Below are 12,500 nucleotides of genomic sequence, written 5' to 3'. Positions count from 1 at the left end.
CACTCCACATTCAACTCTATGCACTCCACATTCGACTACAAGTACTCCACAATCAACTCTATGCACTCCACATTCAACTCCATGCATTCCACATTCAAATCTATACACTCCATATTCAACTCTACGCAATCCACATTCAACTCCATGCACTCCATATTTGACTTCTTGCACTACATATTCAACTCCATACACTCCACAGTCAAACTCAAATACTCCATATTCGATACCGTGTACTCAACATTCAACTCCGTGGACTCCACAATCGACTCCATATACTCCACCTCCAGCTCCATGCACTCCACATATATTCCCATATTCCCATGCACTCCACATATATTCCCATGCACTCCACATATATTCCCATGCACTCCATTTTCAACTCCATACATTCCACCTTTCCCTTCATGCACTCCACATTAATTCACATAAACTCCTTTCATTATATATTCTATGTACTCCACATATTTTGTACTTCCCCCTCTGTTCATACTACTCCATGTTTCAAACTTCCCAATACTTGGAGTCCGGAAGCGCTGTGCACAAAACACTCCAAACACTCTACACATTACATAAAGTTAGGAGTCCGTATTGATTATTTACACACTCCAATTTTATACTCCACGTACCCATCATTTCGCACCATACTCCTCATATTTGACCCACATAAGGAGTTTAGCACACTCCAGTAGCTCTACACTCCCTAATGTACTCCAAACTTTCCTCACGATGTATGCACTCCAATTACACACTCCTAACTGCACTCCACTTCACTAATTCCACACATTTTTCTAATAATCCAGACTTGCACCCAATGTAGATACTCCAAATACATATTCCTATCACACTCCCTTCAGCACTCCACAACACGAGTGGACTCCACACAGAACTACTCCAATAACACGCGACGCACACTCCACATCACGTATGGAGTAAACAGGCCTTATCAACTCCAATCATTTTGCCACACTCCACGACTCCCACGCTACGCATGTACTCCAAGTATACATCTCGCACTCCCCAGCACTCCACATTCCGTAGGAGTTCAGCACGCTTCATCAACTCCACACTCCGCATTGAACCAATGCAATCCGCACATTACAAATCAATACTGAGCCTTTCATGTGTCCATCATAGTATTGGCAATACTTTAGTCCTGTATCAATCTCTCCTCTTCCTCTTCCCCCTCGTCCTCCTCCTTGTCCTCCTCCTCCTCTTTTCCTCCACCCCCTCATCATCATTATCATCATCATTGTCCTCCTCATCCTCCTCATACTTGTCCCCCTCCTCCTCCTCCTCATTGTCCTCCTCCTCTTTTCCTCCACCACCTCATCATCATCATCATCATCATCATCATCATCATCATCATCATCATCATCATCATCATCATCATCATCATCATCATCATCATCATCATCATCATCATCATCATCACCATCATCATCATCATCATCATCATCATCATCATCATCATCATTGTCCTCCTCCTCCTCTCTTCCTCCACCACCTCCTCTCCTCCTCCTCCTCTTCTTCCTCCTCCTCCTCCTCTTCCTCATTCCATTCCTCTTCGTTCTCTTCCCCACCTCCTATCCCTCTTCCTCCCATTTCTCCTTTTCCTCTTCCTCCTCCTCATTCCATTCCTCTTACTTTCATTCCTTCCATCCCTCTCTCTTCCATTTCTTCTCTTCCTCTTCTTCCTTCCACTCTTCCTCTACGATATTTTTTCTCTTTCCTTCCATTTCTGATCCTCCATCTCGACCTCCTTCCTCCCTGCTGCTCTCTCTCTCTCTCTCTCTCTCTCTCTCTCTCTCTCTCTCTCTCTCTCTCTCTCTCTCTCTCTCTCTCTCTCTCTCTCTCTCTCTCTCTCTCTCTCTCTCTCTCTCTCTCTGTCTCTCTCTCTCTCTCTGTCTGTCTGTCTGTCTGTCTGTCTGTCTGTCTATCTCTTCCTTTCTCTGTCTCTCTCTCCTTCTTTACCTATCTCTTTCTCTCTCTGTCTATCTCTCTCTCTTTGTCTGGTCTCTCTCTCTCTTTCTGTCTATTTCTGTCTGTCTGTCTGTCTGTCTGTCTGTGTCCACGATTTCCCATTTTCCTGTTCTCCAAACTCCGTTTTCATCTATTTATTACCTCATCCCTGGTATTTATAGGTTTTGGGGCGATGCATGTAGAAGCACACACACACACACACATATACACTCACTTTTGCTCTCTCTCTCTCTCTCTCTCTCTCTCTCTCTCTCTCTCTCTCTCTCTCTCTCTCTCTCTCTCTCTCTCTCTCTCTCTCTCTCTCTCTCTCTCTCTCTCTCTCTCTCTCTCTCTCTCTCTCTCTCTCTCTCTCTCTCTCTCTCTCTCTTCCTCTTCCTCTTCCTTCAAATCTACTTCATCCAACATTATGCTTCTTTCCTACATCTTCTTTGGAAAAAGAGAAATGGCGACCAGCGCCACCTCATCAACTATTTCCCACTGTTATCTCTCTCATTTTCTCCCCCAATAACCCAATCTCCCTCATCCTCTCCAACTACCCCTAGTCTTCCCTACTCCCCAATCTCAAATCCAGCCCTCTTTGCCCAATCCTCATTTCATCCACATACACTACCCACCCTCTGAATCCACATCCCCACCTCATCCACTCCCCATCACTTCTCATCATTCCCAAAATCCTTTACCCCTTATCTCCCCCCTATTCCACTTGCCCCCCTTGTCCTCTCCTTTCATCCCAGCCAATAGGGGGGATGGGGGAGGGGTGGGTATGCCCGAAAGGTCTCCCCCCATCCCCCCAAACATCCCCCCAACATCCCCCAAACACCCCCCCCCATGAGTGGCATTGAGTGTCCACAACCATTTACTGTTGTTGTGTGTTGTGTCTTTCTCTTCTCCGCTGAGTAATCCAGCAGGACAGTTTATTGATACGAGAGGCGGTTCAAGGGGGGTGGGGAGTGGGGGGGGGGGGGGTGAAGGGGTGGGGGGGGTGATGGTTTTGGTCAAGGGGTGGGGGTGGGGGTATAAGACACACCTCTAACTTTCCCAGGATGTGTGTGTGTGTATGTATACGTGTGTATGTGTGTGTGTGTGTGTGTGTGTGTGTGTGTGTGTGTGTGTGTGTGTGTGTGTGTGTGTGTGTGTGTGTGTGTGTGCGTGCGTGCGTGCTTGCATTGTACGCGCATGTGTATGCATCTGTTTGTATGTGTGTGTGTGTGTGTGTGTGTGTGTGTGTGTGTGTGTGTGTGTGTGTGTGTGTGTGTGTGTGTGTGTGTGTGTGTGTGTGCGTGCTTGCATTGTACGCGCATGTGTATGCATCTGTTTGTATGTGTGTGTGTGTGTGTGTGTGTGTGTGTGTGTGTGTGTGTGTGTGTGTGTGTGTGTGTGTGTGTACACGTAAGCCACTGCCTCCGATGTCTTGGCACACAGGGCATAGGTGACCTCTTCTGGTTCAACCGTACATCTTCTTGTTCAAACTCATCTCTGAGGAAAACTGATTTGGTCTCCACACCCGAAATCAACCAATTAAGGTGGGTTTTGCTCCCGGCCTGCTTGCCAGCCTGCTTACTGGCCTGTCGACTGGCCTGCCGACTGGCTTATTTGGTATGCTTCCCGCTTGCCGTTTTGACTGAACAGAAGGCCGACCTGCTGCCTGCCTGTCGGCCTTCTTCGAAGCGTATGCCACGGCCTTATGTTTTAGCCGGTCGGCCTGCTTGCCAAGCCTTTACAGGGGATCTAAAGCTTCATGGCCTGCCGTTGAGCCTGCTTATGTGAACTGTACTTTGGCCCGCCTGCTGGCCTGCTCGTTGGCTTGCTGCAAGGCTGTTTGCAGGTCGGCCTGCTTAGTGCCCTCCTTGTTGACCTTGTTGACCTGGTTGACCTCGTTTAGGCGTCGTTGCGCTGAAACGTGTTTCGTTAGATGGCCCATCCTGTTGATATGCCTTTACCTTCCTCAGCACAGCGGTACATTTTATATGGATTTTGTTTGTGCTAATGATGGTGACAGACGAATATTTTTTTTTTTTTTTTTTAGTTTGGGCATAAAACTCCAAACCTTGTCTCCTATTCTCCTTCTCTCCTTCTCTCCTCTCTTTCACTCCCTTCCTTCTCTCCTCTCCTCTCTTTTACTCCCCACCTCCTCTCCTTTTCTCCTTCTCCCTTTCTCTCCTTTCCTTTCATTGTCTCCTTCTTTCATACTCTCCTTTTATCCTCTCTTTCTCCCCTCTCCTCTCTTTCACTTCCGACCTCCTCTCATTTTCTCCATCTCCCTTTCTCTCCTTTCCTCTCATTGTCTCCTTATCTCATACTCTCCTTTTCTCCTCTCTTTCTCTCCTTCTCTCCTCTCCTCTCCTCTCTTTCTCTCCTCTCCTCTCTTTCTCTCCTCTCCTCTCTTTCACTCCCCTCCTCTCATTTTCACCTTCTCCTTTTCTCTCCTCCTTTCCTCTCATTGTCTCCTCCTCTCCTTCTCTCCCTCTCTCCTCTCCTTCCCTTCTTCTCTCCCTTTTTCCTTCTCTCTTTCTCTCCCTCTCTCTCCCTTCGTGTATTTGATTGGCGGTTGCGAGACAAGGAAGTTCGATAAGTTTTAGCAAAAAACTTAGCAGTCACCACCACTCCTCCTGTCGTCTCTAATAAGGTTAACCCTTTCCCTATCGAGGACGTGAAAGACACGAATAAAATCACCTGGCGTCGGACGGAACAAAAAGAAAAAGGACAATCGAGGTTGAAGTAACAGATTCAAGTTTTATTGCCGAGCATTTGATATAGTATTCTATCCATAAAATGAATACTTTTCTGTCAATGAATGCACGTAAATCCAAAAGCATTTAAAAATCGAATTTGCGTTCTCAGGAAAACGAGATGGTTACAGATATGATCTGCCTTTTTATTTTATGTTATTTGTTTATTTGTTTGTTATTATTTGTTTGTTTATTATCATTTGTTTGATTTTCATTTATAATTAGTTATCTGTCAATTAGTTATCATTTACTATTCACCTGCTTGTTTATCTAACTATACATATGCATTTATTTATATTATTTATTGTCATTTATATTGTTATGATTTTTATTTATTTTTCTTTTGTTTATTTATCATTATTATAATTTTTTCCGCATCCGACCTAGTTATGGACCAAAAGGTCTCCTGTCGGCAAGCTCCGCCTTTGTAATACTTTGTAATATGTACTGACACAATTACCAGATTATATTCTCTCTCGTATTGATGAATTGACAGCAGTAGATTGTTCGTAGATGAGACGTGTGAGGGAACTTTAGTAGTTGACTGTACACTAAATTCCTTATCATGCGAAGACGCCCTCATAAACGAAAAAAAGAATCAAGAACTTCGACGCAGTTGGCAGCACTGAATAGATGAAGGAATTGGATAAACAACATTGAGGACAAATGATTCATTTGATCGAGATTTTACAATCAAATCCGTGTATTCTGACGCTACTTTTCTTCTTCACTCATAGTGTACAGTTGAACAGGCGATCGCTCATAGGATTACACGCCCAATTACCCTGAGTGTCCGTAAACCGTTCACAAACGTTTGCACTCAGTGCTGCCAACGTTGACGAGTTCCCCCACTCAGTGCTGCCAACATTGACGAGTCCCTAGCCACTCCTGTTCTGTATTGGGTTCCATTGAATCACGTGTCACTGGGAGACAATATCATCGAGGCCACGCTATGTCCCATCTCGTATTTGTCTGACATAGATCCATGTATATACTCTTATCACCTATGCATCATGTCACCACAATCACGTCACACGATGACTACACTGACGTATACTACGTGACATGGATGTAGGTGTGTGTGTGTGTGTGTGTGTGTGTGTGTGTGTGTGTGTGTGTGTGTGTGTGTGTGTGTGTGTGTGTGTGTGTGTGTGTGTATATTTGTATATATATATATATATATATATATATATATATATATATATATATATATATATATGCTGAGACATTGCGACAGGTTGAAGAAGGTGGAAGAATAAGTCACGAGTCTAGTTCCGAGTTGTGAATTTATTCCTATTTATTCCTGACCGTAGAGCGTAGGGCGAAACCAGTCAGGAATATATTCGCAACTCGGAACTAAGCCCATGACTTCTTCTTCCACCCTCCTCATACTATGTGTGTGTGTGTGTATGTATATATATATATATATATATATATATATATATATATATATATATATATATGATGCAAAAAAATTTAAGATGTAGATAGAACCATTATCGTCAACCGCGTAGTCCATGACAGGAAGATCCTCTCCCCATCCCCCAAAGGATTTAAGACTTCATTTACTTTATCCTATTTTGTACTTTCTTTATTCATTCTTCTGTACTTTATATTTCATCCTATCCTTACAATTTACTATGTTCTGTTTTGTTTGTTCCAGTGTATTCAATTTTATTCTTTACCATCCTATTCTATTCTATTCTATTCTATTCTATTCTATTCTATTCTATGATGTTCTATTCTATTTTATTCTATTCTGTTCTATTCTATTCTATTCTATTTTGTTCTATTCTATTCTATTCTATTCTATTATATTATATTCTATTCTATTCTATGCTATTCTATTCTATTCTATTCTTTTCTATTCTATTCTATTCTAAATGCTTCTATGTTATTATGTTTTGATATATTTTAGCATTTATTCTCAATTTTTATGTATTCTATATAATTTTAGTATTACATTTTATTTATTTGTTATTAATTCCTTCTAGATATATGATTATACTGTACTAGAATATGATCAAAAGTGTTCGTCGTAGAAATGAAAGGGATAGGCAAGATGTGTCTTTACCAAAACAATGTAGTTTTCTTCTTGAAGAGGATCTTTAAAAGATATTTAGAAAAAAATCTACTTAGCTTAATATGTCAACTCCTTGATGTAGAACATAAAACTACCATAGAACTCGCTGTGCTCCAAGAATATTTAAAAGATATTTAGAAAAAAATCTACTAAGTATGTCAACTTCTTGATGTAGAACATAGAACTGCCATAACTCGTTGTGCTCCCAGGATCTTTAAAAGATACTTAGAACAAAATCTATTTAATATGTCAAGTTTTTTATATAGAATGTAATGTAGAACTACTATAGAACTCACTCTGCTCTGAGAATCTTTAAAAGATACTAAAAACAAATTCTACAAAATATGTCAATTTCTTAATGTTGAACATAGAACTACTATAGAACTCACTTTGCTCCAAGAATCTTTAAAAGATATTTAGAACAAGATCTATTTAATATGTCAACCTCTTGATGTAGATCGCAGAACTACTATACAGTAGAACTCGCTGTGCTCCGAGAATCTTTAAAAGATACTTAGAACAAAATCTACTTAATATGTCAACTTCTTGATGTAGAGCGTAGAATACTATAAAACTCGCTGTGCTCCGAGAATCTTTAAAAGATACTTAGAAGAAAATCTACTTAATATGTCAACTTCTTGATGTAGATCGTAGAACTACTGTAGAACTCGCTGTGCTTCGAGAATTCTTAAAAGATACTTTGAACAAAATCTACTTAATATGTCAACTTCTTGGTGTAGAATGTAGAACTACTGTAGAACTCACTATGCTCAGTCAGTTTCCAATAGAAAAAGTCAACAATGACATTTGCCCACGCGTTTTCTTTTCACTTATCAAATGTTTTATGGCCGCACAAGAAGAATTAGCGTTTTTCCTTTTTTGCTTGTTCCAAAGCCAAAACAAGTATCGTTACACTTGGGAACTATTTCTCAAACGCATAAATAATTTCTAGCACGCAATGCAATTTTTCATTTTAAATTTTATCATTCTTTTTCGTCAGATGGAAATTATTGATATACACAAATTTATTTTGTTTGCTTAGCAAAGTAATTTGAAGTCAAGAATCCATTTGAACTTGCGTATGTACTGCGTGTATGTATGTGTGTATTGTGTGTATGTATCTATGTGTGTGTTGTGTGTATGTATGTATGTGTATATTGTATGCATTACATGTTTATGTATGTATGTACGTACATAGGTTTGTATTTATGCATGTAAGTATTTATATGGGTCAAATAGTTGATAAGATATAGAGGAGACAACACACCGGCAAGGTTAGATTTACTGTTAACTACTAAATCCTGAGCTATTTTATTTCTGGAAAAAATATATATGTATGTGTGTGTGAGAAAGATGAATAAATGAATGGTTGAATCAACTCGTCTGTTATCAGTTGGATCAGACCATATATGGTAAAACTTTGCGTCGAGGGGCTAAGTGTAAGAACGACAATCAGCGCAATCGTCGCCGAAGAGAGGAACCGGTAGTTCTTCCACCAAGATTTTGAGGGATGTTGTTCCCTCCTTTTTATATGTTTTTAATATGTTTTTTGATCTGTCTATTTATTCATTCATTTATCTATTCATTTACTCATTTATTCATTTTCATTTACACATTTACCTATTTACTTCCTTATTTTTTCAATTCACTTATCTATATTTTTTCTATCACTTGCATGTGGTACTACGACGTTCCTGTCAATCTGTGGTGCTGTCTATCTATCTTCACCTCCCCTGTCCAATGATCTGTCAATCTACCTAGCTTCTCTTTACCTACGTATCTATTTATCTACCCGTTTACTGATATACGTATTTCACTTACAGCAATTAACCACTATTTCGTCAAATTCCAGGTACAACCTTGCATGACCAGATTTCTAAATTTACTAACTTGCATTAAAAGAGAAGTTAGAAATTTTCTATATTAGATTGACCACTTGATGACATTAGATATTTTGCCCCCAACTAGTGCCAACTAGTCCCAGTTATTTTGAGTATTGGTCGCCTCCCTGGTAGAGCCTCTTGTCACCAGCCAAAATAACCACCAAGACCAATTTTGCTTGGGCCATTTTGGAGTTTCCCTATGTTTTGATTGGTTGGATTTTGACTGGCCTTTTTGACTTACTATTGGCTAATCTTCCAGATGTAAACTTGGTGGCCGAACCAAAACCTCACCAGGTGGGGCGCAAGAGGGCCAACCTCGCCAAGACCGGAAGTGAATGGTGAGTTTTCCTACAAGCTTACTTTTTCTACCCCATCCTAATCTCTTTTTTGGATTATTTTTCATACCGTACCCTAATATTTTTTTTTTTTTTTTTTTTTTTTTTCGATCGGCGTTTTTATGCATTACGAGGCAGACTACCCTTTCTGCCCCGTTCGCTTGCTGCAGTACTGTATTTGCATTATTTTTATTCGTCTCTTTTTTTTTCTCACTTTTAATTAACGCCGATTATCATACACACTTATGTGCTGCTGTTCTGTCACTGCTTTTGGATTTTCTTTTCTAGTTACTGTAGTTCGTTTTGACAACAAACTTTTAACCCTTCATTATTGGGTATTCTTACGTCTTTGTTAGATACATAGTCTTTTTTTGCCTATTGAATTTTATTCTGCTTTATCTTCTTTGGATAAATGAAAGCATCTAAGCTTGTATGCCCTTGCCTATACCCCAATCCCTTCCCTTGCCCTTGCCCTCTTCCACCTTGCCCTCCCTACTCCTCCTCCACTTCCACCTCCCGACCTGCGCCCACCGTTCCACAAGCTTCCCATCGCCAACACCATCACTGCTATTTTCATTTTTTTAAGTCGATCTTTTATACGCTTGGGTCTTGTCCTGCGCTTGCTGCCCCGCCCCGTCACGCCTCCCGTACGAGGGGGCGGGGTCCCCCTTGCCCCTACAGGGTCAACAGACTCCTTCTAGAGTCAACGAGACCTTCAAGAAGATGAGGAACACAGGCGCCGTGCAAAGAAGAACTCTTCCATGATCTGTAGATAACAAAGAGTTTCGGCTTTGTGTTCTGACCTCACGGTAATACAGACTTTGGGGCTTGAGAGATCACCGATAAATGAAGTTCTTAGTAACATATTTTTTATTATTTTGAGAGATTTAACAAATGACTACAAGGGCTAAAAGTGTCACAGAGTATCTCCTGAAGCCATAAGCAAAAGTTTAAGAGTTTATTAAAAATAAATTTCAGTCGAAAAATTTTTGAGTATCTATATGGAGTTTCTAGTAATTGTTGGTCTTCAGGGTGTCCTGATATCAGCTCTAATTCAGAATCATCAAGATTTTTTTTTTTACATCAAGAACAAGAGAACCGTAGAGTCAGAATGCCATGGTCACCATACCTCTAAATAATAAGTACCAAGTACAGTTGCCTCCACTTATAAAGGGACCATGGTTATCCTCTAGATACGATTACTAAGCGTATGAGTATGATTCTCTTGTAGACGAGATATATGAATGAATTTCTATGATTTGACTAACTTATGTTTAACTCAGGCTACACCTATGACGTAAAGAAATAATATTCCGTTTTGGGATTTTATGACGTAAACAATTACTCTGGATCATAAGTTTACGACGTAGAGATATGCTCGTCCTTTCACCACTACGACCATTCAGAGGACGGCAACCGTTCACACACACACACATATATATATATATATATATATATATATATATATGAAGATAGGAGGGTGGTAAAGAAACACACAAGTCAGAGCTGAGTTTATTCCTCTCACGTTTCGGCTTTACACCTTCTTCAGAGAGACTACAAAGTACATGGGATTACAAGATTACATATCGTCTGGAGGGCGTCTACTAGTTGTTGATCCGACAGACGACATGTCCGCTCTAAACCCCGCCTCCTCATTTTCTCGTGGCCAATCGTGTATTGCTAATTCTGCCCCTATTTTAGACCAGTTGATGAATCTTCTTTTAGTATTTATACAATCTTTATTTATATAAGCTGCTTCCATTGGTTATATAAATAAGGAAGATCGTATAAATAATAGAAAAGGATTCATCAACTGGTCTAAAATAGGGGCGAAATTAGCAATACACGACTAGCCACGAGAAAATGAGGAGGCGGGGTTTAGAGCGGACAAGTCCTTCGTCAGATAAACAACTAGGAGACACCCTCCAGACGATACACATCTTGTAATCCCATGTACTTTGTAGTCTCTCTGAAGAAGGTTTAAAGACGAAACGTTAGAGTAATAAACTCAACTCTGACTTGTGTGTTTCTTTACTACCCTATCTTCATATATATATACACACACATATATATAAATACATATATACATATAATTATATATATATATATATATATATATACTGTATATATAAAATCAGAGTGCCGTGACTTTGAAAAAATAAAATAATGCTTACATAGCCCTTTCTAGGGGTGATGAGTTTATTATTGATATGATTTTAGTTGCATTACATTCGTGCAATATTCATATATACATATATTCCTGTATAGGTATAGGTATAGAAAGGAACAAGGGCATCAATCTTCCTAAAATGACTTCGTGTACAGAGGCCTTGTTTATTCATAGGCCTAGCATGACAATATTCTATGATTTGGATATCTACCCATCAAGCATGCTTACAAAAAATGCAGCCTACAAATTAGCATTGACAAGCACCTACTACTGTTCATAATGAGTCAATATCTTACATTTTGTATATACATTTATTTGCATGTACCTATGTTGTATATATTATTGTAAATAGTGCACAAATATATTCAAGTTGTTTAAGATGCTATTAAGACAGTGTTAAGAGATGACACAAGAAATTTTGAATTTACTCATAAGCACAATATCTATACGAGTGCATATGCTTATTGCACATATGTACATAAACATGTGTATATGTATGTATGTATATATATAATATATATATATATATATATATGAATACATATATCGTACACATATATGTATATACATAGATATATGGGAATATAAGAGAAAGAAAAATGGAAATTTAAAAGGAAATAACTTTGTGAGAGCGTGTGTGTGTGTGTGTGTGTGTGTGTGTGTGTGTGTGTGTGTGTGTGTGTGTGTGTGTGTGTGTGTGTGTGTGTGTGTGTGTGTGTGTGTGCGTGCGCGTGTATGAGTGTTTGTGTGTGTGTGTGTGTGTGTGTGTGTGTGTGTGTGTGTGTGTGTGTGTGTGTGTGTGTGTGTGTGTGTGTGTGTGTGTGTGTGTGTGCGTATGTGCGTATGTGTGTATGTGCATGAGTTTGTGTGTGTTGGTGTCTGCTTCCTTATACGTTAGAGAAAAAGAAAGAGAGAGCGAATGATAAAATAACCAAATCTAATTTCGAATCTCTAAGTAAAAGAATTAAAGTGAAAATAAAATCGAACATAAATATAAACGTACCCAGCTAGGAGAGAGAAATGAGTGAACACTTACAAATGACTGCGCAATATATTCAATCTAAAATCATCAATAGTTAACCTTTTATTATTTATATACATTTTTTTATCAAAGCGTACATCTTCCTCTTCCCTTTAGTTAATCTCACTACTTACATCGCTCCCGACGGATACTTTTTGAACACGGGTATATATACAACATATGAGTGTGACTCAGACCATATATATATATATATATATATATATATATATATATATATATATATATATATATATATATATATATATATATATGATGTAAGCGGAATAGGAAACACAGGA

At 39.3% G+C, this 12,500-nt stretch overlaps 1 protein-coding gene across 1 annotated transcript in view; it reads left to right on the top strand.

The window, feature by feature from the left end:
* The window catches only part of LOC143034740 (uncharacterized), a 273,418-nt gene that overhangs the window by 121,515 nt on the left and 139,403 nt on the right, over positions 1-12,500 (top strand). Inside the window, exon 3 of the mRNA XM_076201089.1 lies at positions 8,935-9,013. Coding sequence (XP_076057204.1) covers positions 8,935-9,013 — 79 coding nt within the window. The remainder of the gene's footprint in view (positions 1-8,934; positions 9,014-12,500) is intronic.

Source organism: Oratosquilla oratoria, chromosome 18 (assembly GCF_046742065.1).
Source record: "Oratosquilla oratoria isolate Oo_2021 chromosome 18, ASM4674206v1, whole genome shotgun sequence".
Lineage (NCBI taxonomy): Eukaryota > Metazoa > Arthropoda > Malacostraca > Stomatopoda > Squillidae > Oratosquilla > Oratosquilla oratoria.
The sequence above is the reverse complement of the archived record's forward strand: the minus strand, read 5'-3'. Positions and strand labels throughout refer to the sequence as shown.